General features: G+C 44.2%; 1 protein-coding gene across 1 annotated transcript in view; it reads right to left on the bottom strand.

Annotated features, from left to right (window-relative positions):
• LOC119431664 (uncharacterized) overlaps window positions 1–17,493 on the bottom strand; it is a 512,426-nt gene extending 494,933 nt beyond the window's left edge. The window contains exons 1-2 of the mRNA XM_049657968.1: window positions 17,233–17,493; window positions 10,501–10,614 (exon numbers count right to left, since the gene is read on the bottom strand). Of these exons, the coding sequence (XP_049513925.1) occupies window positions 10,501–10,614; window positions 17,233–17,340 (222 nt within the window). The 5' untranslated portion in view covers window positions 17,341–17,493. The remainder of the gene's footprint in view (window positions 1–10,500; window positions 10,615–17,232) is intronic.
• Between the last annotated feature and the right edge of the window lie 1,423 nt (window positions 17,494–18,916).

The following is an 18,916-nucleotide window of genomic DNA, read 5'->3' as shown; positions in this document are numbered from 1 at the left end:
AAACTCCCACGAGAAACAACTCCCAACTACAGCTTAAACTTCCACGAGAAACAGCTGAGCGCCTATACCTGACATACAACATGGATCGCTCGCCTATGCCAGCATGTTTACTGACCATAGATGGCGCCATTGCCTACGCAATGAGCGGCGGCCGTAAAAAAAAGAAGAAAAAAAAGAAAGGCGGTGTATAAAGAATCTTCCCGGCTAAAGTCACAATGAGTTGATCAGGTGATCTTCGGGTACACAGGGAAGTGTTTGGTTTGCAAACAGCACGCTGGCACGCGCGTTGGCATGCGCTGAGAGCGTCTTGTGTCCCGGGTGCTCTTTCTTTGTTTTGTGTGTGTGTGTTTTGGGCACGCCCGCCGAGCCGGTTCATCATGCCGGTGAACTGTTGCGTCATTTGGTGCGTAATTGAAACACACACAAAAAAAATGCTGGCTCTCCCGGAATCAAGAGTACATGTAAGCATGAAATGACTACCGGCAAAACAGATTGGTGCCGCGATGCAGATCTGAAAGCTTACTGAGTCGAAATGAACCTGTTTTGAAGTGAACCTCGTTGCAAGTCTCGTCTCGGCCGGCGGAAGAGGGGAGGGAGGTGGAATAAATTTATTATATATAGAAGGGAGGCGAAATGGAGCCCAGGCTGGACAGGGGGACTATAGGTCGGGGCCCAAGGAGCCGCAACACTAGCCGACTACTCTGCCAGCCTGGTTTGAATGACCAGGTCTGTCGATCGCAGGGTCGATTCCCACACTTCCAATGAGGGAGCTTGCTTAGTGAGCTCTCTAAGGGGCGGATTGCTGGGGCATCCCCATAGAATGTGGTCCTGGCTCAGAGAGAGAAGCGTGTCGTCACGCCGCATGGCACCATCTCTCGAAGATGATCGAAGACCACCCGCGCCGCGGAACTCGAAGGTGGCTGTGCTTCTTCTGGCGGACTTATGCCTGCAAGCTTTGCTATGGGTTATTTCATCTGAGCAACCTCATAGTTACCGTTTGTAGTTACCGTTTGTGGGAAAAGAGCTTTTTCCTGGCACTACAAGTAGCTATTCTTGTATTCGGACCTATATTTTGGTAAATATTCAAACAAATAACTCACCTCTAAATTGCACAATCTGTCCATTCCCCTCACACCGTAAAACAAAAAAAAAGATCGACAGCGACAGAAGTGAACGCTATATTTGAAGTTTCTAAGTATTCGGCCTTTTGTCAACAATTTCAGTCATTGTGGCGCAGTAGCGAAGAGGAAATACGTGAATTTCCCTCAATGTTACAGTAGTGTGTGTCGTTCCCACTTGTCTTTTAACTTTAATCGCGTTCTGTTTTAAATGTAACCGAAAGAGAAACTACGCCGTTGCTCATTCACGGTGACGTTCGTGCATTCTTATAACAGCTATTGGACTCTGTAGGAGCCGCAACATGCCTTTGTTCACTGGAACTAGGACTATTGGAGATCGATGGGCCTTCCCCGCTGGCTCGACCAGGCACAGCAACGATCGAAGAGCGCAGCAGGAGCGTGGCCGAGGCTGAATGATGTTGCGAGCGGCTATCTTCCACTGCCATCTTGGCCTATCCACGCTCTATTATCTTTATTCGCTAATGGTGTTTTGACACGGACGTCTTTGCCATGCACGTGGAGCACTTCACTGGGAATAGAACAGCGTGGGCAGCTGAGCGTACTTGGTATCGTGCTTTTATACGAAAAGAGCGCTCAATTTTTTTTTTGTCATCTTGGCCTATATACAGTCGGAAATGCACTCCAGAATATGACATCTAAGGCCTCTCTGAATTGCTATATTTTGGCAGGATTCTTTCTTTTGTTCATTTCACTTGTATCGTTAGTAATATTGGCACCACCATATCTTAAAGGCGTGGCCTCGTGGAGCAGAAGTAGAACACCGGGCTTCTAACTTGAAGGTCGTAAGTTTGAATCCTCATCCAGTCCACTACATTTTTCAGGCTTGGATTGGGGCCTCACACCGGCTAAAAAAATGCGGAGAGCCAGTGGGGCTACACTAGTCCAGGTGCTACGAAATAGGAAGGCCCACTAAGCTTCATAAAGGTCCAGTATTCGGCCACTACCACCGTCATGACTCTTGCAATTAACCTGTGGCCCTCGGTCCTCAGCGGCCGCGGAGGACCTGGCCAAAGTAGAGGTCAGACCTACGACTAGGGCCGGTGGAGGCTAAGAATCTCTGGAAGCGGGCAGGCCGCCACCCGAAACTGAACCTCAACGTTTAACACGCGAACCCTCTGGAGTGAGGATAGTTTAACGGGGCTCTTTGAGGAATTACCAGGCATTGCCTGGTATACTCTACGCATTACATGGCCTGCACAGCTCCATTTATTCCTCCTAATGTCAACTAGAATATCGGCTATCCCCGTTTGCTCTTTGATCCACACCGCTCTCTTCTTGTCTCCTAACGGTAGGCCTAACATTTTACGTTCCAACGCACGCCGTAACTCAAGAGTTTGTGGATAAGAAGGTCAAGAGAAACAACATCAAGTGTTTTTGACAGGTATCAAACTGTCTCCGATTAGCAACAGCGGGTCCCGCAGCATCAATAAAGGAAACAAGGTTTGTTTCCACAGACCTGCCTTGAACAAAGCCATGTTGGCATTTACTCGTTCTAATTTTATGCTTAAAGAAAAACAACAGACGTGTAAACATAGCTATTTCAAACACTTTTACAAACGGAGACAAGAGGGACACGGGGCGATAATTTTTCATGCTACTCATGCTGCCAGTTTTATGAATTGGCACAACTGTTGCATTCTTCCAACATGAAGGGAACGCACTCGTACGCAAATCAAGGTTAAACATGTCCGAAAGGAGATGAACAAAAATAAAAGTACAGCCTTTGATAACAAAACTTCGTAATCGGTCGTAAGCAAGAGAATGCTTTGGTTTCAACTTACATATTGTCACGTAGTAGTGACAGTGAAGAAAACAGTCGTAAAACTGTGTATGACGAAATTGATTCTTTATTGGGCGAACCTGTGCCACAAAAGCAAGCTACACTCGAAGCACAACGAAAGTGGTGAACACAGTCGGCGATCGTCGAAATCTGATCAGCGGCGAAACATAGAGTAACATACGGATTACAAGAGTGGCCACTCCAGCCTAAAAGCGGCCGAGCTACGCAGCTTCATGCCGCCCGCTAGAGGGCAATACAACACTCCCTGTCTCCAAGGGAACGCGCGTACTAGCTATCTACTGTAGTAATTTTCCTATAGTGCACTATACGTCTACTTGTCTATGTGGCTGTAGACGTAGACGTTATCAACGGGATCAGCCGGCCGTGAGCGGTGGATGATAAGACTAGTATATAGAATGAAGCATAACGCATCGCTACAAGATATCGTCCATGGTGTGATCAGGCAAGGTGACGCTACAAAAGATGTGCGATAACGTCTGCGTGGTCTTTGCTGGGTTCGTCCATAGAGAAAGAAATTCAACTCTGCCAGACGTCTGTCTGCTTGGCTGCTGCTTGGTAAGAAGGCCTTCATTACGTTCTTTTATCCCTTCATTACTTTGCAAATTGCTTATGTATTTGTCACTTCAGCCGTAAGTTGACATTTGTCACATTGTGCTGTTCGGCGCAGAGAGCTTTTTGTGTTCTTCACTTCGCGCATGATGTTCGTGAATTACTGCACATTATGTAAGAAACAGCAATTTGGAATGCTGCGCAGCACGTTTGCGAGAAAATCGTTTCTTGGCGCGAGAAAGTGAGTCGGCACACGCCGGTATACGTAGTGTGAAATCAATGCACGTGTGTGCAATTGTGTGAAAGAATGCAGTTATGCTTAGGATCGTTATTAGTGGCGTGCGCAGATTGCTTGAAGCCTTTGTTACGAGCGCAATTAGAGAGAACTTGCGAATTGAGAAGAATGTTTGTAAGCTGTGGCTACGACGTATTCTGAATAAACACTCCTGCCTCAGTAGCGCATGCATGGCACCGAAGGTTGCTATTTTTTTAGCTGCGACAATTGCACGTGACGCTTTTCGCGAAAGGGTGATCTTAAGTGCGTAGGTGAAAATTTGTGCGAAGGCGGGAGGAAAGAAATAACCAATACTTTTTTTTTCAGGTCATGCCGACCATAGTCAAGTACTACGGGAATTACTGCTGTGTTGCGAGGTGCAGTAACAACGGACGGCAGGACAGGGAGCGTGGTTGGCTGACAACTGCAGTGAGCAGCCTTCATTCCTTGTTTGCTATGCAGCCCGAAACTACCACTTAATAAGAAAGGTTAGGCTTCAAAGGACGAGCGTTGTTTTCCTCTTTAATGCCAATGCTGTCTTCTGCAGTTTTACTGTTCTGTGGGGTTTTTCATAATATCGCCTGTTTATTCCTTTTGTGAAATTTATTCTCAACATACGACACCTGTATTGGCATGTCTTGCACTTTGCAGTGCAACCATCTTTTTGTGCTTGCGTTCATCGAACGTTACGAAAAAAAAGTGTGCATGTGCTTACTGAGAATATGACTTGAAAATAAAATGTTTTGTCTCTTCCACACTTGTCATGTTTATTTAAAATGTCTGCATAAACACACAGTGGCATCGTGTGCTTGCTGCTCTGGCGGTAAAGCTTGCACGAAACTACTCGATGCATGCAAGCAACACATTATAAAAAAAAAAATCGAAATATAGCCTCCGGGACGAGCACTCGCACGGAAGCGATCTTGGAGGCCGTGTAATTTTTCTAGTCATCAAAAGATAGCCTTCAAGATTGGTTTTTCTGCGGTAGCAATCTCTGAGTCTGTGTAGATTCCACACACCCGCTAGGTGCGCTGCGAACCAAAATCGGCCGCAGGGGCCTATGGAAGTGTCCTCTCTTATCCTTGTATGTTACTCTATGGGCGAAACGCGTCGGCTTTTATACGTGAGTCATCAAATGTTCCAGATTAATCCCTGGTGCGCGCGTGTGTTCTAGAAAGTTCTAGAGAATTCGCGTCGCTCATACAATCAGATTACATGAGCGTCGGTGACCACAGACGACGGATAGAAGCATCGATAACGTTCGAGAAGCTTCCGATGCAGGCGCGACCTGGGCCGAGCGATAACGTTTAACATTTGTTAGCCGGTGGAAAGCGGCCCAAAGTGAAAGATAAACATGTATACGTGTCAATATGGCCGCCGCGATATCATGTTCTGAAAATCGTTAAATCTTAAAATGGTCACTGAAGCTGTACTGCCAGTCACCAGTGCTAGGAGAATGCTCTGTATTCAAGAAAACCGAGGGAAAATGTTCAGCGAATGCATTGGCGATATTGTCCCAGTTTCTAAGAATGCCACGAGAAGTACGATTTATGACATTAATTTCGGCCCGCTCAGAACTGTAATCTTTTACATAGGTCCAGAAACGTTTGGGATCGCATTTTACGCGCTCTTCGACAATCTTAATGTATGCATCACTGTCTCTATGCATTACGCGTTTCACCTCACTTTGCAAGACACTGAATTTTTCGTACCAACCCGATTATTCTCTTTTCGTGAACTTCCTATGGTACCTTAGCTTTTTACGAAGTTAACCGCTTAATTCCTTAGAAAACCACGTAGGATAGCGTGCAGGGCGAACCTATTTGCAGGGAATGAAGGCTTCCAAAGCACATTTTCTAGTATCAGTAAGCATGGTAACTGCTTTGTTGACGTCTGTGGCATGGTACAATTAGGCCAGTCGGCATCATTCAAATAAGTGGTAAAGACCTAGATAGTCACCCTTCGGAAAAACAAATGTGCGAGCAGGCTCGACACATGAATCGCCTCTCGGAAAATTGCGAATTCGAGCGGAACATGCCAATGGTCAACAGGAACTAAACCGCTGACAGCAACAGAAAACTCAGCAACACAGAATTAGCCAGAATCAGATCTAAAAACATTTCCAGCGGCATTTGGAACCTTCTTAAACTGCGTTAATCCAAGAAATTCGATAAAGAAGAACAGCGCATCACAGCAAGGGGATGATAAAAATACGGATGTCGCGCGTGAAGAATCCCAAACAATAGACGGAACATTCAAATCGCCAGCTATCCGGATATTACATTTTGCTACATCAGTAACTTCAACTAAGTCATTCATATGCTCAGAAAACTGCACGTTACTTATGTTAGTAAGGTAGTAGGCTGCGCAGAGCAACACATTTTTGCCGCTTTTAACAGAAATTTCAACCCGCACAGTTTCTGGTATAATCTCAAGGTCCGCACGCCTTAAAACGCTAACATTGTTCCGCACGGCAATAAGCACACCGCCGCCGCATTTAACGCACCCATTATACACGCGGCCACATCTATGAACTGCGTATTCCGGTGGAAAGTAATTCTTAGTAAGTCGTTGCAAAGCCAAGTTTCAGTTAACCATATAACATGGTATGAGCAGACTAGCACGTTCTCATAGAAATAGGGGGATTTCGTGCGTAGACCACGAACATTTTGGTAAACAACGGAGCACTTCATTAATGAGGTTGGAAAAGAAGTTACGTTGTTTTGTCGATGGCGTCCCTATATGCATCATGCCTGCCGTAGAAAGGCCTAAACAGGCAACCCTTCGGCCAAATGTTTTCCGAGTTGATTTTTTGGAAGGCGTTCTCGTTTTCTGTGACCCGGAAGGAAGCGTAGCTCTCGTGCTTCGCTTTGAGCTTTAGGCAGTCGGCATCACTGCTACCAACAACTTTTTCCAGCGTAGCACAGATTTCCTCGCAAGTTGTCGAAGGGGCCAAGCACGACAGGAGAAACGAACGCCTTCCCGGCTCAGGAACGAGCGTGCTAACACACACACAGAAACAAAAGCCGTAATATTTTGAGCAAAAATCAAAGTCGTAAAAGGCATCATGCTTGCGGATGCGGATGACCGTGTTGAAACTGTACGTAGCTATAAAATGTCTCGGAGTAATCTTTACGGAATTGCTTAAATGGGACGCGCAAACTAACAATGCACGATCGAAATGGACAATTTGAATGGCGAGTAAAGTCGTCAGAGATTTATGCTGCCAACAAAAATTGAAATATTAATTTACAACGCATTCTTAATCCCAATGCTTAACAACTGCCACACTGTCTGGGGCAGATGTACTCTGCGCAATATATCCAAGATTCTTGTTCTTCAGAAACGTGCGATAAGCTTAGTAGCGAATATACCAGGGCACGTCCATACAGTAAAATATTTTTCCCATTTTGACGTCATTAGGTGCCCGCTGTTTATGCCTTCAGAATAATTTATATATACAAGAATGGTATTAGAACAAACAACACAGACATGGTGATACAATTCAACCTTCAAAGTTATGTGCCTGTATACAGGGTGTCGCAACTATCATGCACCAAGATTTAAAAAATATGCAAATTCCACGTAGTTTGACAGAACAAAGGTAATGTTTTGCCGTCGCTTCGAGATACTCGGATTATTTTTTTTTGTATTCCGCCTAATTATATACCTGGTCTTAATTATTTATTCAACATCACAAATATTATAATTAGATGAAAAGTGTCAATGAAAAAATTGCAGAGTGACATGAAAAACTGCCGAAACAGCTTTCTGTTGCTTCATACGTGCTACATAAGTGTTTTTCCGAGCGTGAAAGAAGCCCGCGAGTATACGCAGAATTGCCGCATGATTGGCCCCTCGAGGCATTTTGCGTGTATTCGCGGGATTTCTTCACGCTCTGAAAAACACTTATGTAGCTCGTGATGAGCAACAGAAAGCTGTTTCGGCAGTTTTTCATGTTGCTCGGCAGTTTTCTCATTGACACTTTCCATTGGCCAGCACAGCCGCACAAAATCATCTAAAGTAAACAGTTATCTGGCGGTCGTAACTCACTACTTTTGACTGAACAGGTCAAGAAACGATCAAACTACCCGCGCCACGGACATTCAGACTAAACGTCGACAGGCAAAACAATACAACGTGTGAGGGGGGGCATGTTGTAACAAGTGAACTTTACGAGCGGGCCTTCCTGAACACTTCAAGAGCTACATAGCATTGCAAATGATAGCGGCGTCAACGCCCCCTCCTATGGTGGGCGCTGAAAAGCAGTATTTACTGATAATGACAAAGTAAAATAAAGTTGTCTTTTCTTTTCTCGCAACGCGTATATAAAATTGCATTTTTAGACCACTTATGCTTCCCAGAGAACGAAGGGTAAGCAGACTATTATGCATTTTTTATGAAGCGAATGGCCGCTAACATTATTGAAGCAGCTACAAGACGAAAGGAAGGGTCTTCCCTATGGAGTACTCTTGTCTGCGATGTTTAACGACACTAGAAGCTGCTCGTAAGCTGAGTCAATGCTAGCTGACCCGATCACGGAAATTGATCGTCGTAATCTCTTGGCGACTGATGCGCATTTTCTTGAGGAATAGAAAACTGAACACTTATATTTGATGAAGTTGTTTGAATGCGTGCTGCGCGGACGAGTTGAATATCTTACAGAACATTGCACAGGCTTGTCGTTCTTCGTTAGGACATTGTAAGCTACCGGTGCATTCGCGAAGTGCGGAAACCGATTGAGGGTACACTTTGCAGGTGCAGGAAGCACGAGCCAGTGCTGTCTGCTACGGCGGCTACACAATGTGACTTATGAAGGACAAATTTGTCTCGGCGTGCCAAGAAAACATCCTGCTCATCGCTTCATTTTTATCGAACACCAGCGATATCCGAGGTTCAGCGTTGCTGATTAAGAACGAAGCAGCCGAGCAGCTTTAGCTGAGGCCAAGTAAACTGAGAAAAAAGTATATATATATATATATATATATATATATATATATATATATATATATATTGGTCCGTGTCGTTGGCGCTGCTCGTACCCGTGCACAAATTTACCATCGCAGCAAGTCGCTGCGACAGACCATTACAAACGGAAATATTGTCGGAACATTGAGAACGTAATGCATATAGAAGTAGATACTTGTCTAGTGTGCGAATAGTTTCGGGGGCCGAACTACAGATATTATCAGCCTAAATGCGACTGACACACACGCGCGCGCATGTGCGCGTGCGCGCCTGTTTGCGTGTGTGTGCGTTTCTCTCTCCATATTTTACTATTTCACTATATTACTACACTAATATGCATTTCTTCCTTTATCATTAGTGTGGCGGCTACTTGGTCTGGCTGGTGAAGCATTACTTTAGACAAAATATCCTTTTTAGTGCGCAAAACGCGGAAGGAAGGAAGAAGACGGCCGCACAGAGCGCACAATAACGACTAAGTTTATTGCTCAGGTGGTGGTAGTATATGGCAGGAGAAAGGGGAAAGGAAAGGGTGAAATAACTGATTTTCTCGCGAATAACTAGCTGAGGTTATAGATTTAGAACTTCTGTTCATGCCGAAACGTGTTTGTTGGCAATCTGCCGCTCGCTCTCAAAAAAGCCTGCTCCGTTTTAGTTTCCCTCATTCGAAGGTTGTTAAGCAGGGGATAACAAAAGCATGCGTGAGGACAACGCTGTGAAGGATTAGCTAGCACCAGGATGAAATTAGCGTTCAAAGCACAGTTGAAAGACTGAAGGCTGCAGGCTTCCCTGACAACCTCATCTGAGGTATAGCGGAATCGCTTCTTGTGCATCTAAAGAAGGAAGAAAGAAGTGCAAGACAAGCCACGTTTGCGGATAAAGCCATGTCAAAGTTTTCTGGTATACCTTCCGTTCACAAGGTGTCGCATCACATAAAAAGATCTGCTGAAAAAGCTACCGTCAAGCTTGTATTTACGGCACGGTATAAGCCAGGGTCCCTTTACAAGCGCGATAAACCCTGATTGCACTTCGAGGCCGGGCTGTAAGAAGAAATATAAAAAGCGTATGTGGAATGCACCACGGGAGTTGTCTACCGCACTTCCTTATCGTGTGGTCGCTGCTACATCGACCAGACCGGGCCCTCTATTAACGACCGCCGAAGATAGCGTGCCAACAGTGACTTGCCACGTGGCAAGTCACTGTTCCAAGTACAAGTGCACCCTTAGTTTTGACGATTGCCAAGGTGTGGCCAAATAAACTGACAAAAATGGCACGTGAAATTCATGAAGCCTTGCTTTTTCGTGGTGCAAGCGCAAAGAAATATGTTAGTACGCCACCTTGCTAGATAATGAATTTCAGATTCTCTTCAGATGATGCGTATTCTTCTACATGTGTCTACGCAGTTATTTAACCCCCTCCTTTCCCTCTTCTCGTCCCCCCCCCCAATTTTACTTGTATTCCCACCATCTCAGCAATAATATTGGTTGTTATTGTGCGCGCTGTCCTGTAGCCTTCTTGCTTTCTTTCACGTTTTCCGCACTCAAAAGAATTTTTCACTGTCTAATGAAGTGTTTATTTTTAACGTTCTGGCATTCATGGTAATTCATATGTTTATTTTCCACTCGCAATCTACTTATGTGGCAAGCAACTTACACTGCTCCTCTGACCATCCAGCAAAAGTGTCTAACAGCTATCGCTCTCTAAACTGGAGCAGCAGTGGCAGGTCTGATCAGATAGGATATTGCGGGATTCACCATATGTGGCAGGCTCACCATATATACGGCGAATACGGAGAACACCATGAGCGAGAAGACGTCCTTGCATTCTCGGACATGGTCAGGCTTCCGGAAGTCTGTCACGTCCTCGTTCCCCTGCTCCGGGAGTGACTGCGAAAAAGACCGATCCAATGGCAAATAATAATAATAGATAATAATAATAATAATAATATTAATAATAATAATAATAATAATAATAATATATTGAAAGCAGTTGTTGATTAGGAGATGAAATGGTTGATTGACTGCAGAGATATACGAACGGCCAGAAACAAATGTGTCGCATAGCTCTCTAGGACGATACACATTTCACTCATTGAAAATACGATCTTTGAGTAAATGAATACTTACCGCAATAGTGCTACCCAAAAGCATCGGTGCTACAACCCATTGCAAAACAATATTGCCGGCAAAGAATTTAGTGACTTGTTCTATAATTTTTGGGGGGACTCTGCCGAATACCAGCCTCGCCATGGGGAAAGGAAGTTTATTTTCACACTCGACGAAGTCATTTTTAAACAAATGACTGCGTACCCAGATGTGTTTCATGCAAGGGCAAACTAAGCAGCAAAAAATTGCCAGACTAATTGCAAATACCCTAATCAACACTCATGTCCCCTCTTTTCACTCTTTGTAATTGTATTTGCTTAAACATTTGTAGCATAAGAACGTTGATATTGACACGTGTACTTGTTTATCTTTCACCGGTGGCCGCTTTTCACCGGCTAACAAATGTTAAACGTTATCGCTCGGCGCAGGACGCGCCTGCATGTATCGGAAGTTTCTCGAACGTTATCGATGCTTCTATCCGTTGTCTGTTGTCACCGACGCTTATGTAATCTGATTTTATGAGCGACGCGAATTGTTTAGTACTTTCTGGAAGACAAGCGGGCACCGGCGATTACTCTGGAACCTTCGATGACTCATCTATAAAAGCCGACGCATTTCGCCACTGATCAGATTTCGACGATCGCCGACTGCGTTCGCCGCTATCGTTGTGCTTCGAGTGTAGCTTGCTTTTGTGGGCACAGGTTCGCCCAATAAAGAATCAGTTTCCTCATACACAGTTTTACGCCTGTTTTCTTCATCGTCACTAATACGTGACAATATGACCACTCGAGGCTTAGACGATGACTGAAAAAGGCTTGTTAAATTTTATTTCTCAGCCTTCATATTGCTGTCCACTTGTGTTACAACTTATTGCTGCTTTTTTAATAGAAAAGAAAACATAGATATTAGATTTACGTCGAAGTATTCGTGTGCGTTGCAAGAAAGATAAAAAAGTCCTTTTTTGTTTGTTTTTATGTCTGACCTCAAGGCGAACTAAATCGGCTGCCTAGGAAAAAGATGAGTGTAAGCATCAAGATCAACCATTATTTTTCAGTCTTTAATGTTAATACAAGAACGCCATTTATAATATTGTTACGACGCGAGAAATAGGGGGTTTATTGAACAGGCTTCGGGGAAAGCCTCGGACGAGCAAAAACGTTCTCTTTCTCGTTTTCTCCGCTGACACACCTACGTCTTCCACTCGTGCGGCTACATTGACTGTAATAATGTTATAGCATCCCGTATACAACTTACGACTGCACTTGCGAACATTACAATCTGCTAACCTGAATGAATCGAGCAACATGGCTTTCTTATTACACATAGCCTCATCTCAGAGGGTGTATAGCGTCGCTTAATATCAAAAATGAGATGGAACCGGCTGATGTATCATTGTCAGACAAGAATACACGTTATAAACTCACCTTCTGTCATCTAAGCTTCCCGTCCTGCGTTTTAAGACTATGAGTGCTACTTTGTGAGTCATGACAAAATGATGCGGCAGATATATCTAAACTTTATCATATCGCTCAAGTCCTCAAACAGGCTCCACAGCTGCCAAAATTTAGTGGTGGTGAAATATAACAAAACAATAACCTTCGCTAGCCGTATTTCATAGCACAGTCATTCCACGTGAAGTCTCACACATGTCGCTCCAGCGTCTCAGATATTGCTGTAAAAGCATGTTTACTACCTTGCTCAGAGTGCTTTCCTAATATATTCTGGCAGAAAAGTTTCTTGTCACGTGACGTGCTTTAAAAGTTTGTTCAAGTACGCGAAACAATGTTCTGCAAGAAAATTAATAGAAAATTATTTTAGTGCCTAACGCATCACAGCTTCTCCAACTGAACCTGCAAATATTCCAATTTAATATCCTAAGGTGCTTGTTGGCAATGTCGGTCAGAAAACGTTTCTTAGGGGTTCTGAATTCAGACGAAATTCTACGAAATTGACATTTTTCTGGCAAATCACTATCTATTTGCTCATTGTAACTATTTTACTGGATTGTCCCAGAGTTTCCAAATACTTTAAATTATTTAAGAGCCAGACCGCACTGCAGGAATTTTCTGAAATAACATGCCAAACATATAAAAATCTTGGGTTTTGGTCCACTTCGTCCACAATTTTCGCAATGACGTACTCCTTTGGCTTCAATATGGCTCCTGGTGTGATGCTCAGCATAGTTCCGTGCCACCACTTCACCACAAAGCACAGTGGCTGCCTTGCTTCAGACAGTGTTCGTTCAATATCATGCATACTACTTTGGCAGAGTAACCGGACCTTCCTCAGCACATGAGGGCTCGAATTTGTGCCCCAATACCATTAACTACAATCTATGTGCTTCTTTTCAGTGTCTTTTTGTCGTACATATCAGAGTGCGAAAGGAGCCGATAGGTGTGGTACGAGCTCTTAGGGTTAACTTTTTTTTATCGCATCCTCTCTTTTGCCGTACACTCTTGACATTCCTGCCTCAAGAACTTCAAAACAGGGACCTGAACACATGCGTTTCGAGAAGACCAGCACCCGTGTGGTATTCATCCCGAAAAAAGAAGTAGAAAACGGCACCAGCTACCTCTCCCGCAAGCAGCTATAATCAAAAGCTGTTCAGAAGACGTGCTAATGAGAAGGCGAGTACCTCTCTTTTTGTATGAGGCCACATCTATGTATTGCTAACGAACAATGAAACTACGCGGAATCACCGACGATTGATATTTTCCTATTAGAATCGAACGATGCCTCAGACGGGCTGCTGATGAATGTGAACTTCGGCTCAGTGATGTGATGGCAGCTTATGTTAAGTGCGATAATCGATGTAATTTGAGCATCACGTGTATTTACGATCAAAGGGAAGCATAGAGTACGAGTCGGCTCTTCGGCACAAATTTTGAGGCGCGATCACGGGCGTGGGCTTTGTGCTCAGGTGGTGTGACTAACATAACGTACTGGGCGAAGAAAGAATACGTATAGTGTTTCTAAGTAAAATCGTCACTTTCGGAAAGTTGGTTTGAAATCAACATTTTATTAGCAAGTGAAAATCGAATTTTCGAGCTGTAGCCAAGTTGGTGTGTGAGCTGGTTGAATAATTTTTTTTAATTATCACCCTGTAGAATTGTGTACTTACAATACAGGGCACGGTTCCTTAGAAAAAAAATTGAACAGGTACTTCCACCTGCATCACTTATAAAGAAATTCAATATGATTGACAGGTGGGCTAGTTATTAATACATTACTGCATCAATCCTTCACCATACGTGCCGTAAAAATCAGTCGCGATTGCGCGCTTGTGTTGTGTCCTTTTTTTCGTCTATCGTCTGTAGCTGCACTCCAAGTTTCGATAAAATAACACATTTCAGTGGCGATTTAAGGGCAAATGTGACAATAATGCGTTAGCATTATGTCTTGCCTGTTAGAGGTCTCGGATCGATGACTTAAACCTTGTCCACCACACTGAAAAGCGTTATTCAGGATATATATATAGCTTTAGCACGTGACCGGTATCGCACACTTCGCACGCACACTTTTGTTTCCACTGTGACATCCCTAGTGCTAACCCAGTAAATATAGGCAAACAAAGATGCCGATTATGATGAAGATTACAATGATGATCCTGGCGCTGTCTTGAATATGCCACTTCAGTCAATTACACCAGCAGGCATTTGCCTAAATTCCGATACACGCCGTTTTATCGCATTTTCATCGCAGCCGCGAGCTGAAAGAACACCCGGTGCTGCTTTCTGCTAGCTTATCCAGGATGAGCACCAATCGCGTACAGCAGTTTCTCGGTTATGCCTTCAATAGATGTGTGTTAAAGCTTCTCAGATAGGCTTGTAAATGGTAATGTCAAATAGAATAATACAGGTCACGATAAAAGAAGGGAACCTTGACAGCACCCGCCCGACCTCTAGCACACTTTGTAAGGAACGACACGAAGTCCCCACAAAGAGAAATGTTTATGATAGTTAAGGACATGCGGCAATAAAGCCGAACCCTCGCGTGCTGAAGGCGGTCGCGTGAACCTGGCGAACTGTGTGCGCCAACTGTGTAAAGCAAGAGAGCTAGTGCGCTTTACGCTGAAGTGGTAGCACAGATTTACGCTGAGCGTGTTGCAGGGCCCATAGAAAAATTTCAAGGTATTCCCGAAATTCATATATCCATGAAAACACAGCTCAAAATGAGATAAAGGCAGTAATCGAACACAAATAAGATCTATTCAATTGTACATTATCTCATATTTTTACCACGAGTACCTCTGCAAAAATCGTGGACAAAATCAGACAAATACCAAAATCTTCGTATGTTGGGCATGGTATTTTGGAAAATCCATGCATTGCATTGGCGCCTATATTGTTTTACTGTAATAGACATCTTTCCAACAATAAGGAGAAATATTTATAATAAACAACTTTTCAGTGGGTTTGTCAGGAAGAAATACCCAATTTGGTAGATTTTTGTGTGAACTTGGGACTCGTAAGGAACCTTTCCTGGCCAAAGTTGCCAATGGTCACCTTTGCATATTGAAGAAATTTCGGCAGGCTCAGTATACGACATGGAGACGCATTAGGCTCTGAAATTACTTTTATATTATTTTTTATTTGCAGAACCATGTTTCGCATACTTTAACAAGCTTTAAATAGCACGGCACGTGACAAGAAACCTTTTTTTCAAAAATCATCTTGGGAAGCACTCTGAGCAAGGCAGCGAATAGCCATGATTTTTTTACGGAATACTTGAGATGTTTGAGCAACACGTCTGGGACACTTTCCGTGGAATGAGCCAGGTGTTACGTTCCTCAGAAACACCAAGACAGTCTTCACTTGTAAATCAGGTGCTTCGCCTGGCTTCAATCATACCCTCCTCGTGACCTCGTATAGATCTAGGCCACTTACATGTTGAGTTCACAGGTATTTTCGCTGCGCAACTTGCAACAAGAAGTTGGGATGGTCACTGCTGTGCTGCCTTCATCTACTTTAAGCTCGCCTTAGTACATTTGCATTAAAGAGCTTTCACGTATAGATCTTCAACAGGCAACACTACTATTCCTGCATGAAAATTGCAGAAGCACCCGTCATGTTTAAGCAGCATCACGTTTTGAGCTAGTTGGTCATTACGTCGAAGGGGGACCATGCGACACTAAACGACGATGACTTAAACACGAACTGTAAGTCTTGGCGTAGCTTGTGCCCCTTCAGTTTGTGTTCCTATCCGTGTTTTCCGTCGAGTGTGTCCGTTCATGTTTACACGGATGGTTTAGCTCCATGTGCAACCTCCACAGATGTAGCAGTCACTCTCGACGGTCTCTCATTAAAATTGGAGGCATTTATTTGACGTCATCACCGTCTACAAATCTGCCGGCACTCTGTGCTGATCTCTGGTATATATGAGGCAGGAATCGATGTTTTCATATACCATCTACAATCACAATGAGGCGATAATGGTCACGTGCACCCTTGACACACTCTGTCTTCCACCACCCCGTTTCGCATCTCCTCCTGCACTCCATCAGACTATCAAGGTGAAATGTGGAATATTAAAATTGCTCGCAGACACATTGAAAATCAAATTGCCAAAATCAACCTACTACATCACCGAGCAGTCGACAGGGAATGCAACATAATGTATTAGCAGCTAATTGGAAATTCCAGCATCACTGACAAAGACCAGCGCAGATTAGGCTGCCCGATCTCTTCTCGAAAGTTCCTACTGAGTACGAATGCCGTCATTCATAACCAACCCTGGTACAAGGCTCTTTTGCGCGAGTTCTTGCAAAAGTGAGCTTCTTGACACCTTAGGCTGTGAAAGTGGCCTAATCTAGCAAGCACTATGTGCCGAGCTTGCATTCGCGCCTGCACATCCGTTTTGCGTTTCGGATTCACCGGGCTGGAGCCACACTTTTGTGCCGCCTGTGAGTCGGCACACTTGTTGCCGGCCCGTTTTCAATCTTGACCCAAACAGAACCATTCAGCGCATTGTCACTGATGTGAATTGCATTTAATGTATCCTGCGTTGCTTTAACACATTTAATACGCAGAAAACTTAATGGTGTCGTGTCTAAATTATGATTTATCCACTCAACACTTCTCTATTCAGTTTATTGAAGGTGGTTTCACGCACTACAATGCTTCGCGTCGCTGATCCTGTCACGCCACGTGCGATATTGTATTTCGCCGAGAAGGTCGTTCGTTCGATGCCCAGCATTGGCGGCCGCATTACGATGGCAGCGGAAAGAAAACAACAACGGCTGATCAAACCAAATCGAAATCATCAACTCATATCTTCATGTGATACCATATGGTATCATATCAAATCATACGATGTCTCATATTCAAGGAAAACAATTATCATTTAAACTCATCAATTCGTAATTAACAGGTTCCCTCGAATAATTTCCTTCTCGCTCACCTTATGCGGAACCGGACTGCGCAAGGGAACCGTGGCAGGCTTTTTGTCGCTCCTCTCGACGCGATCCGAATAACCCGGCGTCAAGAAGTTGGAATTGCGGCTCTCCATGAGCTCAGTTTCGGTTCTCTCAGCACATCTGGTTCGGCTGGTGCGGCCTTACGTGCGACACCGTCACGCAACAAAAAGGCGAGTAAGACCAAAGCCCGCCAGTCAATCGTGGTCCACTGCAGGGGCTGGCGCCAACGGGCACGAGCGACCCACTCGTTCTCCCCCACCCCCTCTTTTGCTGCGAGCTCAAAAGAATATCGACGCGATTGCGACCTCGTGGCGATCGATTCTGGGCGCTGTATGAAAGGTCCATGCCGAAGGAAAACTGGACGTTATCATTACTCTGGCGGAGACAACTAAACTGTGTCCGTATTTTTTTTTTGTTTGTTTCACTGTCCAGGACATCCACAAACAGTCAACGGGACGTTACAGAAACGCAGGGTCCTCGCACGCGCACGTAAATACTTCAAGAAGGACTATTTTTGAGAACGTTGTTTCTGCCTGTGAAACACGAGAACTTATATTGAAGCTCGCAGTAGCGTGACACCCCACTTCGGGCGCGGATATCATGGGGCATGCACGCAAGGTGGGTTGTACACGCACGAAAACACGAGCAGGCGAGATCGTTTAAAGATTGGTGAGATGTCTTATTTCTTGGGTAGTGACATATGAGCGATACGTTTGCGCCGGTCGTCAGCAGTCAAAGAACTAAACTTCTTAACTTGACTTCCTGGGACCCATATTAGATTACATTGCACGTTGCCTTCAAACTTTTCAAAGGCAACTAGTAAGCACTTGCATGAAGTATTCATCGCTTGTATGAGTGTCGATGTATTTGGAACTGTATTGAAGTGGTTTAATATATGCTTGCCATCCGCTGACGAGAAAACGACCTAGTTATATCTTTGGCATTCTGACTCACAGACGACGAAAGGTGACGCAACCGTGGGCTTTTGTGAAAATCTAAGATTTAGTCGCCACATGGCAACCCGCAACAACACCAGGCATATTTGTTTTTCTGGAGGAAGTAGTTTCTGCCATAACAAAAACAATTACTTTGTCGAAGTACATGGATATAGTGATTTCAACATTTAAGCTACATTTAAACCAAATGTATGTGTGTGCTTGTCCGCGCGCGTTCGTGCATGTGCGTTTGTGTTCCATCAGTCAGCGGAGGGTTATAAATCTTCTGAAAGACGCCAAGTAGCTTAATTAGGATATAGGGTGGACCGGCGATCAGCGCTGCCTTGTTTGTGTTGAAATCACAAGAAAGGGGCCAAAACACCCATACGGTTACAGTAGACTGATTGAAGTATAAAGGTGGTTCTCCTTTAATCATGCAGAACGTTTTTGAAAGCGCCTGTGGCGGATAGCACAATTCTAGACATTGAACTTCATTATTCGAGGAGGCGGGCATTACTTCTGCGAGAACTCAAACGGATTATTTGAGTAATTAACACAACGTAATAACTAAATTTTTATATAGTTTACGGCACATATTTTAATACGCGAATTGTGTCCGGTGAGATGACAAGGCAAGGCGTATCCACTTCAAGCTACTTATCAGGTTGACACTACTTTCGAGATATTCATTTTCAAAATGTGCGAGAAATACGTTGGGAATCTGGTTACTGTT

This window comes from Dermacentor silvarum, chromosome 10 (assembly GCF_013339745.2).
Source record: "Dermacentor silvarum isolate Dsil-2018 chromosome 10, BIME_Dsil_1.4, whole genome shotgun sequence".
Taxonomy (NCBI): Eukaryota; Metazoa; Arthropoda; class Arachnida; order Ixodida; family Ixodidae; genus Dermacentor; species Dermacentor silvarum.
This window is presented reverse-complemented; position numbering and strand designations above follow the sequence as displayed.